The 22,418-nt window shown below is 42.1% G+C and overlaps 1 protein-coding gene across 1 annotated transcript in view; it reads left to right on the top strand.

Moving 5' to 3' along the window:
• Positions 1-22,418, top strand: part of unc13ba (unc-13 homolog Ba (C. elegans)) — a 516,655-nt gene that overhangs the window by 339,902 nt on the left and 154,335 nt on the right. Inside the window, exons 15-17 of the mRNA XM_084308024.1 lie at positions 2,187-2,414; positions 16,571-16,712; positions 17,343-17,512. Of these exons, the coding sequence (XP_084164150.1) occupies positions 2,187-2,414; positions 16,571-16,712; positions 17,343-17,512 (540 nt within the window). The remainder of the gene's footprint in view (positions 1-2,186; positions 2,415-16,570; positions 16,713-17,342; positions 17,513-22,418) is intronic.

The raw sequence follows: 22,418 nt of genomic DNA on the forward strand, positions 1-22,418 counted from the left end.
TAGTAACCCCGGCTTGTATTTGTTTCAACTGTAGCGGATACCAGGCTTGTATTAGAAGGAGGCATGTATAAGAGAGAGGCCTATATTTCAAATTTTCAAACGGATCATAATGAATAAATCAACATTTTGTGTCAGTTTGAACCCAGTAAAATGTACTGGGTTCATTTATTGAAACCAAGTACTGTATGAAATACGGTAGTAAACAGTGCAATTACAGGTGGTCAAAAAAAGTTAAATAAAGTAAAATAGTGCAATCACAATACTGGTATAATAATAATAACTTCGTTTTATACAATTCTGAGGTAGGCTTACTCTCTTGGTAAACATTAACCAACATTATATGGTATTTACTGCACAGCCAGGCCAGCATATAACAACAATAACAAAAATATATTGCCTATGGTAAATCCGTTGAGGGAAATACCGTAATTCCTCTAATATACATGAAACCCGGCTTGTATTAGGAGGCCGGCTTATAATTGCTTAGCTCAACAGCGCACCCGGTCATTAATAGAGACCCGTTTTTAATTGAATACCGGTTACTATTAGAGGAATTACGGTATGTACTCCAGTAAGGGAACGCGTTAAACACTGCACCGATGGGATGACAGTGGAACTGTTCCTGTCTCCCAAGTTAACACGTGTGAGGTTGCTGGACAAGTATCAAACATCTGGATCTACAGGCAAAGGCAAAAATAGCCACATTCGGCCAAAACCTATACATGTATGTTTATTTTATGTTTATTAAAGGATCCCCATTAGAGACCCATGAAAGGGCCTCTAGTCTTCCTGGGGTCCTAGACAAAAAAATACATTACAAATGTACAACGAAGAATACGAATAAAAATTTAAACAAAACACAAATTAAAAATTAATACAAATATACAAATTCACATTATAAAATGTGAACATTCCTGTCAAACAACAAAAAAAAATATATATAATACACAGATAACAGTTACATACTTGACATGTTTGCAAGATATCTCTTAATATTTGTTTTGAAAGTAATTTTATTATGTATTGTGGATGAGATGTTTTTCGGTAGAGCATTCCAGAGTGCTATTGACCTATATATGCCAGTGAGTTTGAGAAAATTTGATTTTGGTGCTGATTTTGTTCTGATGTTACCAGAAGCGGCTCCTCTAGTGTTGTAACCATGCTCAGAAGTCATTTCTAACTGCTGAGCCAAGCTAGATGGCTTACCAGTGCTAATAATGTATCATTGGGCTGAATGAAGCCTGTGTCCGCTCTGGTCCCCTAAGAGGCCACGCCTTGTGTAGCTCCCATGATGCATTACAGGAAGTGAGAACGACCTGGTCAGTCTCCCTTTAAAAAAGTATCTGAATATATATTTATTATATATAAGGTTAGTCTCTTGAGATTCAATATCAGAAGTAATCAAGTCAAGTGTGTTTATTTTGTTAGTCCTCTGTAGACTCTCTACTATCCCACTGTGGTATAGGCTGTATGGTGTCCTCTGTAGACTCTCTACTCTCCCACTGTGGTATAGGCTGTATGGTGTCCTCTGTAGACTCTCTACTACCCCACTGTGGTATAGGCTGTATGATGTCCTCTGTAGACTCTCTACTACCCCACTGTGGTATAGGCTGTATGGTGTCACCTGTAGACTCTCTACTACCCCACTGTGGTATAGGCTGTATGATGTCCTCTGTAGACTCTCTACTCTCCCACTGTGGTATAGGCTGTATGGTGTCCTCTGTAGACTCTCTACTCTCCCACTGTGGTATAGGCTGTATGGTGTCCTCTGTAGACTCTCTACTACCCCACTGTGGTATAGGCTGTATGATGTCCTCTGTAGACTCTCTACTACCCCACTGTGGTATAGGCTGTATGGTGTCACCTGTAGACTCTCTACTCTCCCACTGTGGTATAGGCTGTATGGTGTCCTCTGTAGACTCTCTACTACCCCACTGTGGTATAGGCTGTATGATGTCCTCTGTAGACTCTCTACTCTCCCACTGTGGTATAGGCTGTATGATGTCCTCTGTAGACTCTCTACTACCCCACTGTGGTATAGGCTGTATGATGTCACCTCCTCCGTTGTTCAATCTCATTTTGACATCATCGCCCCGTCTGTGGTGGAACCCCCCGCCCGTCCATGCCCCCACTCTTCCCCCTATCCCTCTCTCCCTCCCACCATCCCGTCCTTCTCTCGTAATCAGGGGCGGCGGAGAAGAGTTCCAAGACGGGGGCCGAGGACCGCACCCAGCACATCATCACGGCCATGAGGGACCGCATGAAGATCCGCGAGCGGAACAAGCCGGAGATCTTCGAGGAGATCCGCCTGGTGTTCGCGGTGACCAAGCTGAACCACGTGCAGCACATGAAGAGCATCAAGCAGAGCGTCCTGGACGGGACCTCCAAGTGGTCGGCCAAGATCACCATCAACAGTACGTGTATCACTGTGTGGAGCGACCGATAATGTCAATTATGATGCACGTGATCAGATCTCCTTGGTTGATACGAATCTATTGGTAAAGCATTATGATTACAAACAGAGAGATCAGGAGCTGAGCAGGGAGGTCTCTGGCAGGGAGGGGACCTCGACAACAGAGAGATCAGGAGCTGAGCAGGGAGGTCTCTGGCAGGGAGGGGACCTCGACAACAGAGAGATCAGGAGCTGAGCAGGGAGGTCTCTGGCAGGGAGGGGACCTCGACAACAGAGAGATCAGGAGCTGAGCAGGGAGGTCTCTGGCAGGGAGGGGACCTCGACAACAGAGAGATCAGGAGCTGAGCAGGGAGGTCTCTGGCAGGGAGGGGACCTCGACAACAGGGTTCCTGCGCGGGTACTGGGACGTCTGGAAAAGTCTTTTGGGAGTTAGTTTACTCTTAAACGACTGGAAAAGTATAGGAAAAAATGTATGACTCACTGTCATTTGAAATATTGTAATTTTTGTTGTGGTTATGAAGAATATCTTTCAGCTATAGTCATATGGTCTAATTGACAGTCATAATAGTCTTCAGCTATAGTCATATGGTATAATTGACATATAAATACATTCTTGTCATATTGCCCTGCTGCTAACAATATACATAACATTGAACACTGACCAAATCCAGTTAGGAAATTAAAGTTTGGATAAAATCTGGAATTCTGGAAATGGAAAATGGAAACCCTGTTATCACAGATTAACAAACACACTGTAAATTAGCAGTTTCATTCTCACTGGGACTACTCCATACAAAAAATTACACTGTGTGGCGCTTTGGATAATCCATCAGATGGCATACAGTACAGTATGTTATCATCAATGACACAGTAGATTGCATAGTATAGTTAGTAATAGCAAGTATAGCATAGGGACATAGAAGTAAAACTGTATATTGTATAGTAGTGTACATAGGACCCAGTGCTTTTAAGTCGTAGCTCAACATTGTATTGCAATTATCTCAGGATTTATTAACATGTCTATTTTATCATGCCTATTCTACTTATTTAGTTATTTTATTTACTATTATATTTACTATTTACTATTGTATTCTTGCACAATCGAAGCGGGCATGGCCAACTGCATTTCACTGTATGCCCTGGTATGTATGTGATAAATAAACCTCTTGAATCTTGACACCATACAATGCAGTGCAGTTAGATGAAAATGCTCATTAATTTGCTTAATTTAATTTCAACCTTTATTTCAAATAATTAGTTTCTGAGGTTTCCCTCAGTTCCAGAAACAATGTAAATACAAATACCAAACAGTGACACAATAAATTAATTAGAATGTCATTAGACTGAATAACTATCATAATGTTTGATATTACTGAAACACTAAACACTAGTGTTTGTTTAATACCTAGCCTACATTTCAGATTACTGAGACAGACTTGGCAAAGAAGGAAAGAGTTAAAGGGACCTCCATTATACTGTATGGACGGTGTATTTCAGTAGAAAACGGTTCCTAATTGGACAGAAATCCCTACGGTAGATCTCTCCAAAAGTCAGAATATCACACCAAAACTATATGGATGTATAGATAGCACTCCGGGTAAGGGGAAATATATATATTATTTATATACTGTACCAACCACTTAACCATGCCCGCTGATACAGACCAAACCAACCATCACCCACCATCCTCCTCTGCCCTCGTCACACATTAGAGACACTGGTGTTACTATAGTAACCAGCCACATCAAGCCGTAGTGGCAGCAGTGTTGCCATGGCAGTCATCACACCTTGTCTCTCTGATTAACAGTGATGCATTCCCCTAAAGAATGGATAGAGACATTTAGCTGTTGCTTTGTTGAAATTCACTTACAGCCAGGTGTGCATTCTCTGGTTTTTGTCCCATCCTCTCCTAGACAAGACCAGTGTGGGGAAGGCCCAGTTTCATAAGCTCGTATGCAGCATTTCTTCAAGACATGATCCAATAGAGAGAGGTCTTCATCGAGGTTTCAGTGAGCACCATTAGCACGTTGTTGAATAAGCTATTGGCATGGTGCTGATATGCCTCACCCCCAGTCCTTCTCTGAAAATAATTGATTGAATCCTTTATTTATTCTCAAAATGAACATTGAGGCCTTACCCTCATTTGCAATGCCGCCGAGATTACAAGTTCAACTTCAAACTATTCAAAACACATATAAAAGGGAAAACAATTATTTGCATAAATACAAAACACAGGTGGAAAGAGAGAAAACATTTACAAATTAAATTAAAAACAGTTACATATTATATGAAAACCTATAAAAGAATAAAAATAAAAAAAGGTAATATTCCCCTGAGCCACCTGCATCATGTTAACACTTTGGGTGCCGGGAACCGTCTTTAGACCTCTTTGCTGGCCATGCTAAAGTTGCCGGAGGACGCGTTACGTCGTCCTTATATCAATATTTCAAAAATCTGCGATCGGATTCATATGTCCCCTCCGCTGGCCTGAGATCCACCAGCAGGACCCACTGAGCTCTCTGGCGGTTCAGGAGCGCCATCTGGTGGCCGATCGGCGCAATCGCCAAACAGGATGTTGCATAGAGGTTGTCCTAGACGTCCGTAGTACTTCCGGGCGCTCGCTATAGGTCATGGGACTCTGGCTCGTCACGCTACACGGTGATTGTAACTGAGGGGTACAATTCCCTGACTGTATTGTTAGATATGATACTTACTACCACTACCTCTTGTACTTTAGACTCTGGCCACCCAGTACTAGGCATAAATAATTATGGTAAACACTCCCACGTAGATGAAACGATCCAACACAAATGTACCAAGTCGAAAGTCTGCGTTTAATAATAATTAATACATAGCAAAAGGTATGTAGAGCAATCACTTAATTACATTTATGATTTGAAATAGGATGCACTTTTATGGCAAATGAGTATTCGTTGGTATATCAATAGAGAACGTCCAATCTCTGGTGGCGCAGGCGGTAAATATACAACCTGGAATATTTAAGGAATAATAGCAATGATACTTTAATGATTATAGAACTGGATACACTAGGGGGGAATTCCGGTCGCTTGTAAGACAACTGGAGAAGGGGGGGGGGGGGGTAGAGTCTGGCTGTATCCGTCTGGCCGAGGGTATCCTGGGAGAACCCACGGTTGTGCGGCTCGGTGCCTCAGCGATCCTCGATCCACAGATGAAAGCAGTTGGACTCTCTGTGGGCCGGCTTCCTCCGGTCCACGATGGAGAGACGTGAAGCGACCTCGTCGTGTAGAGCGTCTCCTCACCTGTCGTCCTCTCCGGGGGGGGGGGTTTCCAACACACGGCAGTGTTGGTCTTTATCCATAGAATAATCACTGTATACAAAGCATAATCCGTGCCTGGGAAGGCGGGCTGTCGTCGGTAGAATAATCCGGTATGCAGGTCCACTCGCTCGTCGGCTCTGGGGCTCCTCGGGTGCAGCCTCACATGGGGTCGGCCACCCTGGATAAGCAGCCAGTTCTACCCGAAACGATGGGGGTACTGACTACGATAGTATTCTCACCGCACGAAGCACTACATATGAATAGACTATTATTAGCTTAATAGACTACGTCCAACTCGACGATATAGTGCCAAATATGACTATTCAAATATTAATATACACGATGTCTCAATACCGATGGTAGGCCGAACTTGGCCTTACTCCCACACGTGGCGTCGCGGGGAGGCTTTACGTCTGTCACTCTATTGGAGGGTAAGAAACTGGACTAAAAGGGAAGTCCTACTTTAGTAGCGCAGTATATATACGCACTATGAACAAATAGTACCATTAGTGGTGCGGTAGCCAGATTCCTACGCGGAACTAGGACTTGTTCGTACATGTTGAGCGGTACGTTTGAACTGGGTCTGGGGGGTATGGCAGCCTGGCACCAAGGTCTCGACCAATAGTAGAATGGAGACTATTATGGGATGTTCAGTAGGCTAGAATGGATATTCAATGCATATTGTACAAGGAATATACAAGGGATATCAGGGAATATTAGAGAATATACAAATACAATTAAATATATATATATAAATAAATATATATATTCGGTTTAATCTGGCCCTTCACAACAGTGATCGATTGGCAATAACTCGATAAACAACATGATTTGGACGTATATACCATTATACAAGCTGGAGATGGACCGGGTAAAAATATATCCCATAATGATAAGATTTCTACTCTACGATGATCGCCCAACGGCGCGCGGAGACTGGGGTGAGTTTCAGCGTGTAACGTTACCGTCTTCGATACTAACTGCTATTATCAACATTTTACCCACATTAGATGATTGGTATAACGCTGCCCACGGAATTATAAACGCCCCCTCGCCCATCCGGTCAACATCAGATGACGTGTAGTAACTTCTAGAAGTACGTCTAGTTGGAATTTTTTATATCGCGCTGATTGCCATCAAACTGTATTTCATCATCAATATAATGCATTTGGGGCTATAAATCACGTTCTGGAGAAAGCTGCAGAAAGAGATGAAAACATACTTATACATTAGACCATACTTTACTATGAATATGTGAATGAAAAAGTTTAACGTTGCTACACAATGAACAATACATATAGGACTTTGAATGGGCCCTAATAATGGCAATGTAGCAATAGAATTAAAAAAATTATAGCCCTGCAAAGAAGGGGACTTTCTCCATAGACAAATAGCGCTGGCAATCTATGGTATATCATGAATTTAACCTTAGGCAGCCAAAGTGTTAAAAACACAGACACCACAAATGCCGATGCCATGCTCTTTGGGTTTTTTTGGGGTCAACATTGGAACAACAATTTCCAGTTTCCCACTCGTCTAGAAGACGGTCTTAGGCCATTGGTACACTTGGATTTTTAACTACATTTCTTCTTCCCTTCTTCAGCTACTGTTGCTGTGGTTCGTGCTGCCTTGATGAATTCCGCTATGTCCAACTCAGTGAATTACCACAAGCAATGAAAATAGCAGTCATTCTGGATAGGATGGGACTGCATTATGCAGTCATTCTGGTTAGGATGTCGGTATTAAAAGATCTCCAACACTACAGTACCTTTCCCCTTGCTTCATCTTCAAGCACCGTAACATTACATCAAACAATGCTCTGTTCCTTTCTTCTGTCATGTTCAACGCCTTTTTTCAGTGTGACGTTGAAGCACAGTGTGGCGTTGAAGCACTGTAGTTGAATGAAGTGCCTAAAGACAACATGATTGTTGGATCCAGTATGAATCATTTATCTTGTAAATGGATAAAATGGTTCCACAACCAGAGCATGGCCAGGCACTGCAGTGGTCTATTCTAACCTTCATGTTTTCACTTCCTGTGTGAGGTCTCCAAGAGATTAATCTCCCATCCCTTCCAGTCTGTGAGGCTTTCCCAGCAGTCTGCATTCGATTATTTTTTGGTTCTATCACGGCAGTCTACATGAGATAATTTTTTGGTTCTATCACGGCAGTCTGCATGAGATTATCTCTTTAGTTGATGCGTTATATAATATATTACAAAAGCTACTTCTTTCATGATCAGATTCCATTTAAATTATTTTATATTTTATGACAATTTTACATTAATAATGCTATGTTATTGCTGTGATATTATGATAATGCCAATAAATTAAGGATTGACTATTATGATTAAGTAGTTGTAAATAGGATGATTTTGGTACAAAAACTGTGTACAAAGAAAAACTCAGTTTTCTCATAGACTTCAATTAATTTGGCTTCTTGTTAAATAATTTAGTTGTTCACCTAGATCCCTGATTCACACATCCCCACATGGGGTATCATTGGAAGCCACACTCATTGGCTACAATGATCCACAATCATTTTCGAGATCGGATCTAGATTGACGGAACTACTGCAGCCTGAGTCGGGAGTGGTATTTTGCACAATACCGTGTACTTTGCACAAGCCTCAAATACCGGCATGTAACTCGAGAACCGCTGAACGGATTTTGTCGGATTTTGTCGCTATCGACAGGCAACAAATAAGCCTTCAATTCGATATATATATTGTATTACAAAATATGCACAACGAGCCACTAGGGGTCGCCAAAATGCCGGTTGCAAAAAGTCCGAAAAACATCCCATATGTGGGACGTTGCAGCTTAAGCTACTTGATAAACACATAACAAGCAACACAAGAGGGGTTACTTTTACCCGATATTGTTAGGGATCACGGTCTATGTGGGTTTGGTTTTAGTTTATTCCTGTGTGCTTTGAATGTATTTTGGGTATTCTCTGGAGAGCTGTCAATCACCAGACAGAAGTTGATTGCCATGCGGCATGGCAGGTGTGTGGGCTTGATTTCCACCTGATTGGTGTCAGGTGTGCAGTACCATTAAGTATAAGCTTGTTTTCCTGTGTTCAGGTGCTTGTTAATTTCATGTTTTCCCTCAGTAGTAGATGTGTGTCCCAACTTCCAAGTACATGTTTCTAGGGTTTTTGCTCTCTGTACTGCTATTGCTTTCTTGTTGGTTTTCAACTGCTAGGCAGTGGTGCTTATTTGGGGGGGGGGGGTTTCCCATTTATTTTATCCTGGTGTTTTGTGTTTTCTATAACTTTTATTTGTATTTATTTCAGTGTTCTTGTGTTATCTCCCGCCCTATCATCCGCCTGCGATTCCAGTGGTTACCCCTCTGGGTTACCTTAAAGGAACACACCAACATTTTGGGAAATTAGCTTACCGTCTTCTCCAGAGAGAGACAAGAAGAAAGATACCAGTTTCCTCTCTGTGCGTTCAGTAGAAAGCTATCTGGCTGCATGTTAGCCTAGCTTAGCACAATGAATGGAAGCGGACATGACCGGTTAGCCTTCAGGAGAGGTGTTAGTTGGACAATGCCTAGGCTAACCGGCCATGTCCACTTCCATTCATTGTGCTAAGCTAGGCTAACATACAGCCAGATAGTTTCTCCTGAACACAGAGTGGAAACTGGTATCTATCTTCTTGTCTCTCTGGAGAAGATGGTAAGCTAATTTCCCAAAATGTTGGCATGTTCTTTTAAATTAAGATTCCCCCCTTTTGTGTGTGTCTGCACGTGAGTTTTACAGATTATGAAAGTACAGAATGTAAGCTTTCAAATGATGTGTCATACATTGAAATTATTTGAAGAAGATATGCTTATTTGAATCTAGTTAAACCTCAAGTCTCAGAGCAAAGAAAAGCTGATAAAATCCAATCTAAAGTTTGGCAGAATTTGTAACACCTTGGCAGACGGGTACTAGTGAACAATAGCTCATACAGTATGTCCACCCGTAACCACTCCCCCATCTGGATTAGCTGTCATCTGTCAGTGACTCAACAGTATTTAGGTGAAAATAGCTGTTATTTTCTATTTGCTGTGTTCGAATCTAAGGGACACAAAAAAGTTACCTAGAACCTTGCAGTTTAGAGATATTCAGAAAAGAAATTATAAAGTTAAAGAGAGGGAAATTAAATTAGTAGAAGTTTATTGTCACATACTTTGCATAGTAAGTAAGTAAGTAAGTAAGTAAGTAAGTAAGTAAGTAAGTAAGTAAGTAAGTAAGTAAGTAAGTAAGTAAGTAAGTAAGTAAGTAAGTAATTAGTAGTGAGACAGAGAGGGAGAGGGGGAGAGAGAATAAATACATTTTGGTGTTGCCTTCATATTTGGACCAATATCTCCCTGCAATTTATCCTCCCTCATGCACACACGAACACAAAAGGCCCCTCCATCATAATAGCTCTCTCCACAATTGCCTCTCTCTATCCTCCGTTACACGCGAGTAGCGTGTGTCTGTCTGACGGCCCAATCTGCGGAGCGCACTGGAGTAGATGGAGAAACCATAGGAAATATAGAAATAGATTATACAATATAATTAACTCTGTATATACACATCTGAGTGAGTAGGCAGTGTGATCAAAGGTGCAGATGAGGGTCTGTATGTCCTATCAGTTATATTATACATTACAATAAATGTGGTTACAATAAACACTAGAATCTAAATATATAGTATGGGTAAGTAAAGTATACAGTATACACAGGTGCAGTATACATACAGTAGGTACCCTAACCGGTGTGATATACGCCATTCGTTATACGTTGTAGTCCGTGCAGTTTAGGTCGGAGTCAGACACACTCGGCCAGGCTCCGTGCTGGAGCCGGTTCCCGAACGTAATCTCGCACCGGCTGGCGTGTTCAGACCGGGATTAATTGGTTCAGAACCATCAGTGGGCGTGTCATATTCTAGGCTGTGAAGACAATCGTAAACGGGGGAAAGTAGAGGGTCGGCATTGCACTCAATCGATCCATTCAACAGGAAGCGATTTGCGACTGATCTCAAAACGAGATTAGATTAAAATATGTTATGATACAGCACAAGTACAATACACCATCCAACCAGAGTGGATAAAGAAATGCTCCAGAAATAAATATGCGTGGAGAAAGGCTTAGCGAGCCTCAGCGCGCGAGCGCACACACACGCACACACACGCACTGTATACGTTTGAAATGAATCGTTCCAGCAAAGTAGGCTTCTATTATTCGAATGACTTGTTTTAATGGGTATCATTAATAAGCGGCACGGTGGTGTAGTGGTTAACACTGTCGCCTCACAGCAAGAAGGTCCAGGGTTCGATTCCCGCTTGGGGACCAGGTTTCCATGATGCCAGGTACCCAGGTGGGGGGTATCTCCCGGGCCTTTCTGTGTGGAGTTTGCATGTTCTCCCCGTGCTCGCAAGGGTTTCCCCCCCGATAAGATAAACCCAATGGAAAAACATGCACAATAATAGATTGCTAACGCTGTGGCGTCCTTGACGAAGACGGACAGGAGCACTTTGATTGGTCCCCTGGCATGGCTCACGTTGACGCCTGTCTGCTCCCGGCTGCCCTTGGGGGGGAAGGACGACGGGATGGGTTAATCGCAGATACGAATCGCATGCATGCATCGCATGCGTGCCGATTGATGACCTCTGAGCAGGTCCTAAATTATTATTTATAGTAGTAAGTCCTACTGTAGAACATGAGATATTAGCATGACATCTGATTAATGCCAATACTGGACGACAAGCGCAATTGGCTCTTGACAAGTGTAAACTATGAATTAGTCAGTCACAGTTAACATCGGACTGTTTAGCTCAACTGGGGGGGGGGGGGGGGGTGGGGGGGGGGACACTGTACACTGTACATTGGAATATTGACAAAGCCATACTTGGTAATTTACTGTACATTGGAGGGGGTTGGGTTAGGACATTTGCAGGGGCCAGTTTCGAATTGCAGTCTCCCGTAGGTGTTCTTTGAGAGTGTTTTTGAAAGTGGGTAGTGATTCACATTCCTTTACAGCTTTGGGTAGGGCGTTCCACATTGATGTGGCATAATTGCAAAACGTGTTTAGTCCCTTGTTTGAGCCGAATCTGGGTTTAACATGATTTGTGGAGCTCCCTCTGGTGTTGTGATCGTGGTATTCACTGACCTTTGGGAAGTATTTTGACATGTACATGGGTACCTTGGTTGTGTAATGTATCTTGTAGACCAAGCCCATTGCAAGTTGCTGTACTCTGTCGTCTACTCTAAGCCATCCTAGGTTGTCAAAGTGGGCAGGGGTGAGGTGGGTTCTAGGAGTCAGGTCAAGCAGTAGTCTGACCAGTTTGTTTTGAGATGTTTGTAATTTTGTTTTTAGTGCCTTTGAGGTTCTTTGGTACCATGAGGTGCAAGCATAGTCGTAGTACCCTTGAATGAGTGCTCCTGCCAGAGTCTTCAGGGTATTCTTGTTTACCAGAGAGGAGATCCGGTACAATAATCGAGTTTGTTGGTTGACTTTTTTTATTACATTGGTTGCCATTTTGTCACAGGAAAGATTAGCCTCTAGGATGGAACCCAGGTAGGTAATTTCATCTTTCCTTGTGACAATATTGTCACCCACTGTAACTGAGAAGCCGTCGGTCTTGCTGAGTTTGTTATTTGATCCGAAGAGAATGGACTCTGATTTGCCGAGCCATATGCAGATTTTGCCTAGTTCCGAGCTGTGGGTTGTTCTTGTAACTTGTTCTTGTCAGAGACCAGCAGGGCTGAGTCGTCCGCAAACAGGAACAAGTTGCAGCCACAAGCTGATGACATGTCATTTGCATAAATTAGGAACAGTAGCGGTCCTAGTATGCTTCCCTGTGGAACACCACAGCTCACTGGGAGGGGGGGGATAGGGTACCGTTTACCTCACCAGCACATCAGACTGACTTTCCTGCTGTCTGACGTACTGCGGTCTGTTGGTGAGATAGTCTGTGATCCAGGCCACCAAGCCGCACTCCATCTGCATCACTGTGAGCTTCTCCGCTAGCTGGATGATTGCTCGATGATGTTGACGGCGCTGGAGAAATGTCTAAATAAACACTTAAAATACAATAGAGGATCAAACACCATGTTATATAAACATGTTACTGTAACTTACTCATAATGGAAGCAGAACGTTGCCATCTGTTCTGGTCTGGTCGTCTTCTCCAGTTCTGTCCCAGCTTTACGTCTTTATACATGAGTTCGTCTTGTAGTATGTATCGTAAGTGATGTTATATGTTCTATGTTGGAACAATGCAATGTAATGCACTGAAAACAAATTCCACTAGCTTGGCTGGATGGTCATTAAATAATCTAATCTAATCTAACCCCTCCTGTAACGCTCCAAGATCAACTCATGCCTGGGAGAGAGAATGTCCCAGGCAGGGAGCCACCAGCGGCCACCTGCAGACAATGCACTCAGCCCTGAACATGTTGGTTCAAATCAATAACGTCCTAATGTGGCAATTAGTGTCCTTATTACAAATGTTGTCTGTTTAGGGTTGTTCTGTGTTAGTATTCTTATTCTGTGTTTTGGTATTTAGCCTGTGTGTGTTCTTTGATGGTTGTATTGTATTTTGTATTGTATCAGTTCTAGTGTGTCTTCCCCCAGCTGTTGATCGTTGGTAATCATTGTTAATTAGGTTGAGTATATTAGGTTGTCCTGTTCCCACTTCCTGTTGTGGCGTCATACCTCCGTGTTACCTGTTCGTTTGTACCTTGCTGTCGTCTGCCTTGCCCTGCTGTTGTACTTAGAGTCAGTAAGTGATATTGTATACTGTTTTTGTCATCTTTGTTTTCGTATCACAGTCCGTGTTTGTAGTTAGCGCCAGCGCCGCTGTGCCTTTTGTTTTGTATTGTTTATATCCCTGCCTTGCTCCTGCCTTGAGTTCTATATTAAAGAACACCGTTGAGAAGAGCAACCACCGTCTCCTTTATACTGTCTAACCGCATATTGGGTCCTTCTTCATGCCGAATCGTAACACCCTCCTATTGCACGTCCCCAAAACTGACCATAGAATCTTTGTTTATTCACAATTTTCATCGTATATGCATGTGAGATGCATTGCCCTTATAGGAATGATCGGGGTGAGACCTAGATAATTCACAATACCAAGATGTCATTGAAATTCCTTTCTCATAGTGTAAAGAGTGTGCCTTTACCTCTCTAGTCTCTGACCACAGCTGTTATCTCTTTACCTCTCTAGTCTCTGACCACAGCTGTTATCTCTGTACCTCTCTAGTCTCTGACCACAGCTGTTATCTCTTTACCTCTCTAGTCTCTGACCACAGCTGTTATCTCTGTACCTCTCTAGTCTCTGACCACAGCTGTTATCTCTGTACCTCTCTAGTCTCTGACCACAGCTGTTATCTCTGTACCTCTCTAGTCTCTAGTCTCTGACCACAGCTGTTATCTCTGTACCTCTCTAGTCTCTGACCACAGCTGTTATCTCTGTACCTCTCTAGTCTCTGACCACAGCTGTTATCTCTGTACCTCTCTAGTCTCTGACCACAGCTGTTATCTCTGTACCTCTCTAGTCTCTAGTCTCTGACCACAGCTGTTATCTCTGTACCTCTCTAGTCTCTGACCACAGCTGTTATCTCTGTACCTCTCTAGTCTCTGACCACAGCTGTTATCTCTGTACCTCTCTAGTCTCTGACCACAGCTGTTATCTCTGTACCTCTCTAGTCTCTAGTCTCTGACCACAGCTGTTATCTCTGTACCTCTCTAGTCTCTGACCACAGCTGTTATCTCTGTACCTCTCTAGTCTCTAGTCTCTGACCACAGCTGTTATCTCTGTACCTCTCTAGTCTCTAGTCTCTGACCACAGCTGTTATCTCTGTACCTCTCTAGTCTCTAGTCTCTGACCACAGCTGTTATCTCTGTACCTCTCTAGTCTCTAGTCTCTGACCACAGCTGTTATCTCTGTACCTCTCTAGTCTCTAGTCTCTGACCACAGCTGTTATCTCTGTACCTCTCTAGTCTCTGACCACAGCTGTTATCTCTGTACCTCTCTAGTCTCTGACCACAGCTGTTATCTCTGTACCTCTCTAGTCTCTGACCACAGCTGTTATCTCTGTACCTCTCTAGTCTCTGACCACAGCTGTTATCTCTGTACCTCTCTAGTCTCTGACCACAGCTGTTATCTCTGTACCTCTCTAGTCTCTGACCACAGCTGTTATCTCTGTACCTCTCTAGTCTCTGACCACAGCTGTTATCTCTGTACCTCTCTAGTCTCTGACCACAGCCGTTACCTCTGAAACCCAACTATTTGATTGTTCTTCTCTTCATACACCTCCTTGATCTTGATGGCTCAAGATTATATCTTATATGGTGAATTCTGTCACATCATTAGTAAAATTCTCAAGTCCTTTAGTTTTACACCTTAATAAACCATTAAATAACGATATTATTAAATAATAATTATTAATAAGGTAAATTAAGAAAGAAGAAGTCAAAATTAAGTGGAATTGAGCATGGAGTAAAATTAAGGGGCAAAAACCAAGAATCCTGAACCCTTAAAAACCAATAACCCCTTACTTTACATTACTGAAATTAAAGGATCTGCTAAGTTTTAAGTGCCCCTTTATTAGTAGTAAGGGGTGTGTGCATAGATTACGGTTTTTTTAAGCATTTAATTTTAAGGCATTTACAGTACCTAGTGGTACGTGGAGAGTATAGTCTCTAAAAGTAAAAACAAATGTACTGTAGGTCTATTTCTTTTGTTCAGACAAAAGTTTAGCAAAAGGGTGCCTCTTTCCAGTGGGTATCACCATGGAGATGAGTGCCATCATCTGCCTCTTGCTGGGTTTGTTTTGTCGTATCTCCCAGTTTGCTTGTTGCACAAGATGCATTGGAAGTGAATCCAAACGACCCCGTTATCTCATCCTGTCGATTGGTTGAGTTCCCTGTTGCAACAGAACAACAAGTCACCACGTATAAGCCTGTTTTTTGTTGTTGTTGCGTCATGTTGAATGTGGGCACTTGACTGTCGAATCAATGAGAAATACTGTTATTCAACATATCTGCCAGAAGTGAGTCATTAGTATTGTGTTACAATGCGCCTCGGTATAACTGCATTGTGGGTGTGTGGGTGTGTGGGTGGGTGGGTGGGTGGGTTGGATGGGAGAAGGGGTTGCATGAGTTCTCAATGGGGACTGTATTAAAGGTCAAAGTTCAGCCCCAGTAATGATGTCCCTCAGTCCTCCAGCCTACAACCCCACAATGCAAAGCATAACACGTCCTCTTTCGCTGTTCGCTTATTAGCTACCAAATGTTGCAGCTAACTCTGGGTACTGTTAATCAAAGACCATATGGGGGCAGCCATATTTAATACAGTCCCCCGTTTTTACGTTCCCAGAGGTCCGTCTTACAGCATTTGGGCAGTGGTGGGCCAACGGTTAGAGAAGAGGGTTGCCAGTTCAATCACCAGATTTATTCGGAAAGCGAATAAATAACTCCAGTTACACGTCCACCACTAAAGTGCCCTTGATCAAGGCAGTTATCCCTCAACTGCTCTGTGGCCAACAGTAGTAGGCTATGTTTCTACTGAGCAGCTCCCAGTGTGAGATTGTTACCCTGGGTTTAAAAAAAATAGTCTAAATCCAAGTGCATGCATTCGCACACACACACACACACACACACACACACACACACACACACACACACACACACACACACACACACACACACACACACACACACACACACACACACACACTTGACCTCCGTGCCAAATCTCAGCCTCCTAGGATGGAAACTGTGGCTGCTAGAGGGTGGGGACACTTTTGTGGACCAACAGAGCGAGCTATAGAGCTGCTGGTTGCAGCTACAACATCTAAATCTTGGTGTGTGTCTCAGTCGTCAGTGCCCAGGGTCTGCAGGCCAAGGACAGGACGGGCTCCAGCGACCCATACGTCACCATCCAGGTGGGAAAGACCAAGAAGAGAACCAAGACCATCTACGGTAACCTCAACCCTGTCTGGGAGGAGAAGTTCAGCTTGTAAGTACTTCCCTTCCTAATCTTTTGGATTTTTGGACATTTAGTGGTATGGAATACTTGCTAGTAGTGTAGTCGATGCAACGCCGTTAGCTTACTCGCCGAGTCCCGTGGTCGGAGTTCGGCCCCGCCCTGCAGTTCTGAGTGGCAGAACAGGCAACAAATGGGGTCACGAGACCAATCTGCACCTCCACATGCAGGCAAAAGTGTCCATACTTGATTCATGTTGGAAGACGGCCCTGCTGTGTGATGCACTGTGACTCCGACCACAGGACTCAGTGAGTCAGCTAATGGCATCAACTACACCACTAGCAAGTATTCCATACCACTGAATAATACATGTCAGCTGTCTGTGTACTATACTATAACTATACTGTGTTTTGTTTTCATACACACCAATTACTATACTGTATAGTGTTTCTATGGTAAAACCGCTATGGTGAATCACTACAGTATTTTTGTGGTAGATCTAGAGTGTGTTTGAAAAAAAACCACATGAATAGTATAAATCACTACAGTATCTCTGTGGTAAATCTCTGTAGTGTGCACAAACAAACTCCACAGGAATACTACAGTATACTTTTACTGCAAGTACATGTTTGTACTGCCCTCACCGTCCCCTCCTCTCCACAGTGAATGCCACAACACCTCAGACCGCGTCAAGGTGCGCGTGTGGGACGAGGACGACGACATTAAGTCGCGGGTGAAGCAGCGTCTGAAGAGGGAGTCGGATGACTTCCTGGGTCAGAGCATCATCGAGGTGCGCACACTCAGCGGAGAAATGGACGTCTGGTACAACCTCGGTAAGTGTGTGTGTGTGTGTGTGTGTGTGGTCAACAGTGTCGGACTGTGGTTGTACTCGGCAGCTGTGAGTGGGTGACAGAGAATTGAGGACAAATTACTTCCTGCAAATCTTCCTAGGGTACATATAGGCTACTTTTTATATATTATATATACTGTATGTGTGTGAGTGTCTGTATGTATATGTATACAGTTGTTTTGTACTTTTGTACATACTGTACGTACTTTTGCCTTTGTAGTTTTGCCTACACAGTCATTTTGCCTACACAGTTGTTTTGACTACACAGTTGTAGTTTTGCCTACACAGTCATTTTGCCTACACAGTCATTTTGTCTACACAGTTGTAGTTTTGCCTACACAGCAGTGGAGGCTGCTGACCAAATCTTTAGGTGAAGCACAAATTATTATATTAAATTATATTTTTAAAACATCCCCCACTGTGTGTCAGTGGTCAGTGGACACAGATGAAAACATTATTAACATTAGGTGACAGCGGACCTGACCAGATGAAAACATATTAGGTGACAGCGCACCTGACCAGATGAAATCATATTAGGTGACAGCGCACCTGACCAGATGAAATCATATTAGGTGACAGCGCACCTGACCAGATGAAATCATATTAGGTGACAGCGCACCTGACCAGATCAAAACATATTAGGTGACAGCGCACCTGATCAGATCAAAACATATTAGGTGAAGGTGACAAGGAAGCCACAGACTCATACCCCCCCGACACTCAACTAACCGCCTCGGACAGTCCTTCATACCAGTGGCCATCAGGCTCCACAACAGTGGGCAGGGACTGCTGCCAGACATCGACCTAGAACTAATAGGAACCCAAGTAGGACAATAACACTACCTTATGCATACTGCACCTTATGTGGATACTGTGATACTGTGAATAATGAATAATGTATATTTCAGTTAGTTAGATAGTAAATTATAACACTACCTTATGCATACTGCACCTTATGTGACACTGTGAAAATATATTTCAGTTAGTTAGATAGTAAATTATATTGACCTATTTGTTTACACTGCTTGTGTCCCCCATGCTGCTATGATGCCTGAATTTCCCCAAGGGGATCAATAAAGGAATATCTTATCTTAAAAGGAAAGATGAAATTACCTACCTGGGTTCCATCCTATAGAGGCAAATCTTTCCTGTGACAAAATGGGATCCAATGTAATAAAACTAAGTCAACCAACGAACTAGATTCCTGTACCGGATCTCCTCTCTGGTAAACAAGAATATCTTGAAGACTCTAACAGGAGCACTCATTCAAGGGTACTACGACTATGCTTGCACCTCATGGTACCAAAGCACCTCAAAGGCACTAAAAACAAGATTACAAACATCACAAAACAAACTGGTCAGACTACTGCTTGACCTTACTCCTAAAACCTGCCCTACTGTGTTACAGCTTACTAAACTATCCTTGCTCTTTCAATGCTGCACACAGTCAAAACAGTCCAGCTGCAGCTCCGTAGGTTAGTTTAGCTCGGGCCAATCTCAAGTTTCTCAAGTTTCTTTATTAGTTGTCATACAGAAGTACAGAATACTTTTATACAAAATGCTTCTTTCTGTTACATTTTGTATAAAAGTATTCTGTACTTCTGTATATCAACTAATAAAGAAACTTGATAAACTTGAGATTGGCCCCAGCTAAACCTAACCTACGGACCTGCAGCTGGACCCGTTTTGACTCTGCAATGCAGCAACCTCTGATTGGATTTTCAAGGCTGCCAATCATATTCAACCTCCGTGTATTGGATGTCAAGGGCTGTCAATCATTCAATCCCCCATTCAATGGCAAGAGTTTAACTGCACAGACCATGCTTAGATGACATTAATAGCCTATTTTGATTGGCTATTATTTATTATTTATTTAATCCTGGGTCAACCTGTGCAGCCATCTGCACGAATATACTGCAGTCATTACTGCAGTGCAGGCCTGCTCAGAGCTGTCAATTTCGGCCATTTTTGAAGAAAAAAATAAATTCACTGGAATTTTTTTTTACAGAGGAAAACATTTATAATAAAAAAAGAATAATAATAATAATAAAAAATATATATATATATATATAATGTAAATTAATAATTATTATGAATTATGAGTGAATTTGTGTTTCACGTGTTGTCATAGAGAAACCTCCACTGCTACACAGGCATTTTGCCTACACCAGGGATGGCCAACCAGTCAGAGACTAAGAGCCACAAAAATGACTGTGGTACCACAAAGAGCCACACCAAGCGTTTCTCAACCTTTTTTTTCAGTCACGGCCCCCTTCATGTGTTTATAGGTCTCACCCTCTGGCCTCTGAAGTTGCTAATGTCTTTTTTATTTGGGCCTCACAGGGTTAAAAGTACCCTGTGAGACCCACGGTTACAAAATTACAAAATCACTTTTAGCCATTTAGAAAAAGAGTCTGTAAATGTTTATTTAAAAAATTTTAAGCACATTTATAGTCAATTGGTCCTGTTGTTCAGCCTCACAATGCTATTTCATAATAAATGTGTTTATATGTCCCACCCTCTGGCCTCTGAAGTTGCTAATGTCTTTTTAATTTGGGCCTCACAGGTTAACCTCTTAAGCCAGAGATAATTTACCAATGATTTTAACTGTTATTAGTGAAATATAAGATTATAGAAATCTCAGGGCATTGAGTCGGAAACCGGCGCATATTGACAGGAGGAAGTGGCACAGCCAAAAGTGAGTGTAGTCTTTTGAAGGAAGAGACTCAGGGCTTTCGAATTTCGACAAACTACCCTACCCAGCTCACGCCAGCCCCTGTCAATCATCTGACTTCTGGATAAACTTTTTTATTTCTCTTATTTTTTGGGATTATCTCCCACAAACCTGAACGTTATTGCCAGTGGTGCAGTCGTGGTCACACGCGGTTACACGCAGTGTTACCAGATCACATGTGCGTGCGTGTGTGTGTGTGTATAAATCAGTTCTGTGCGCATGCACGTGGCGTGGCGTGTTACCAGTTCCCATATTATGACTGCACCACTGGTTATTGCCATAAAACAGAACGCAGTTAGTTTATCTACCTTTCTGTGAACGTCTAGCAAAAAACGGTGTTGCAATATGATAAAAAAGATGGCAGAATTCAGTACTGTATCTACAAAACCTTCTGTTTAATCATCTTCCCTTTATTCATTTGCTTAGATTGTTCAGGTCTGGTAAATTTTAGCATGGTGTTATTCACAGTCAAAGATACAAAATGTTTTTAAATATAATTGATATTCTCCTTTGGTTCATTACAATTTACTCAAGCCTAGTAACAGACACACTATTTCTGACACTGGGAATACATTCCCTGAGATCCATAGATGTGCCTAGATTCAGATAAAATTAGATTAAAATTAGATTAAATTAGTATAACAACAGGAACAGTGTATTGCACTACTAAAGCTACCTAGCATGTCCTATATGCTCTGTAAATACTATGTACAGATACCGAGATGTCACACCATGTTACCTGTTTATGCACTGTTGTTTTTATTGGATTCTATTATATGTTGTACCACTGTATTTTTATTGGATTCTATTATATGTTGTACCACTGTATTGCACATCGTCGCGGGCAAGACCACCCGCATTTCATTGTATACCTGTATGCCGTGACAATTAAAACTCTTGACTTGACTTGACTTGACTATACCAAGAACATGCAAATGGACCATTTAAAAAAAAATTATCTGTAAATGTTTATTCTACGTCCTTATGGAATGAGTGACATACAAAAGAAATTTAAATAAAAAAAATAAAAAATAAATTCTTTTTTATTTAAAAAATTTTAGGGTGAAAGAGCCACACATTGACGGGCAAAGAGCCACATGCGGCTCGCGAGCCGCGGGTTGGCCACCCCTGGCCTACACAGTCGTAGTTTTGCTTACAGTCATTGGGCCTCATTCAACAATACTCTCTTATTATTTTTCTTATATTCTTGCTTACCTGTCTGTTAAGATAACAATAAGAAAAGCCACCGCCACATTCATCAAGCCGTTCTTAACGTCGAAATCAGTTCTTACCCAGGTGATTTGCATGATGAATCCCACTCATTCTTAAACTGAAATGCGCGTTCGCGTTAAATTCATTTGCAAATTTCATTACAGACACGCCCGCCATCTCCTTATAAGGCGAATGAGGCGTGTGTAAAACAGCCGTGGTTCGGCATCTGATCCCTGTCTGATATATTCAACAGGAAGCGATTTGCGACTGATCTCAAAATGACACACACACACGTCTCACGACTTGCGTGCATTTGTGTGTGTGGGTGTTCCTGTGGGTCGCTCATCGCATGTGTGTGTGTGTTAATCTGATGACAAATAAAGACTTCAAGTTTCAAGTTTCTTTAATAGTTGTCATACAGAAGTACAGAATACTTTTATACAAAATGCTTCTTACTGTTACGCTCCAGAGACTGTGCTAGACAAGATAAGTATGAAATAAAATAGTATAGCATGTAAATTGGAAGTAAAAAAAATATACGTATACGTACTGTATAGTGTGAAATAAACCGTTCCAGAGAAGAGAAGAGAAGAGAAGAGAAGAGAGGAGAGGAGAGGTTGTAAATATGCGTTCTATGCGTACGGCCTGGGCAGCCAGCATCTAACTGTTCTAACAGCAATATATAATCCATTTCAGAAGCAGAACGCACGCAATAAGTTATAATAATAATAATTATTGAAAAGTTCTGGGTTTATAAAGTCGTATTTGGGGGTACTGTATTTGAGGGCAATTGACCAATTTGCTTTCAACCCATGAACCCTCTCACACCATTTGATCTCCTAAAACTGTATTGTATTATATTGTTTGTTTTGTAAAGTGTCTTTGAGGATTAGGAAAAGCGCTATATGAATCTGATTATTATTATTATTAGGAATGGTAGGCT

The sequence above is a fragment of the Notolepis coatsorum genome (genome assembly GCF_963971535.1).
Source record: "Notolepis coatsorum genome assembly, chromosome: 2".
Classification (NCBI taxonomy): Eukaryota; Metazoa; Chordata; class Actinopteri; order Aulopiformes; family Paralepididae; genus Notolepis; species Notolepis coatsorum.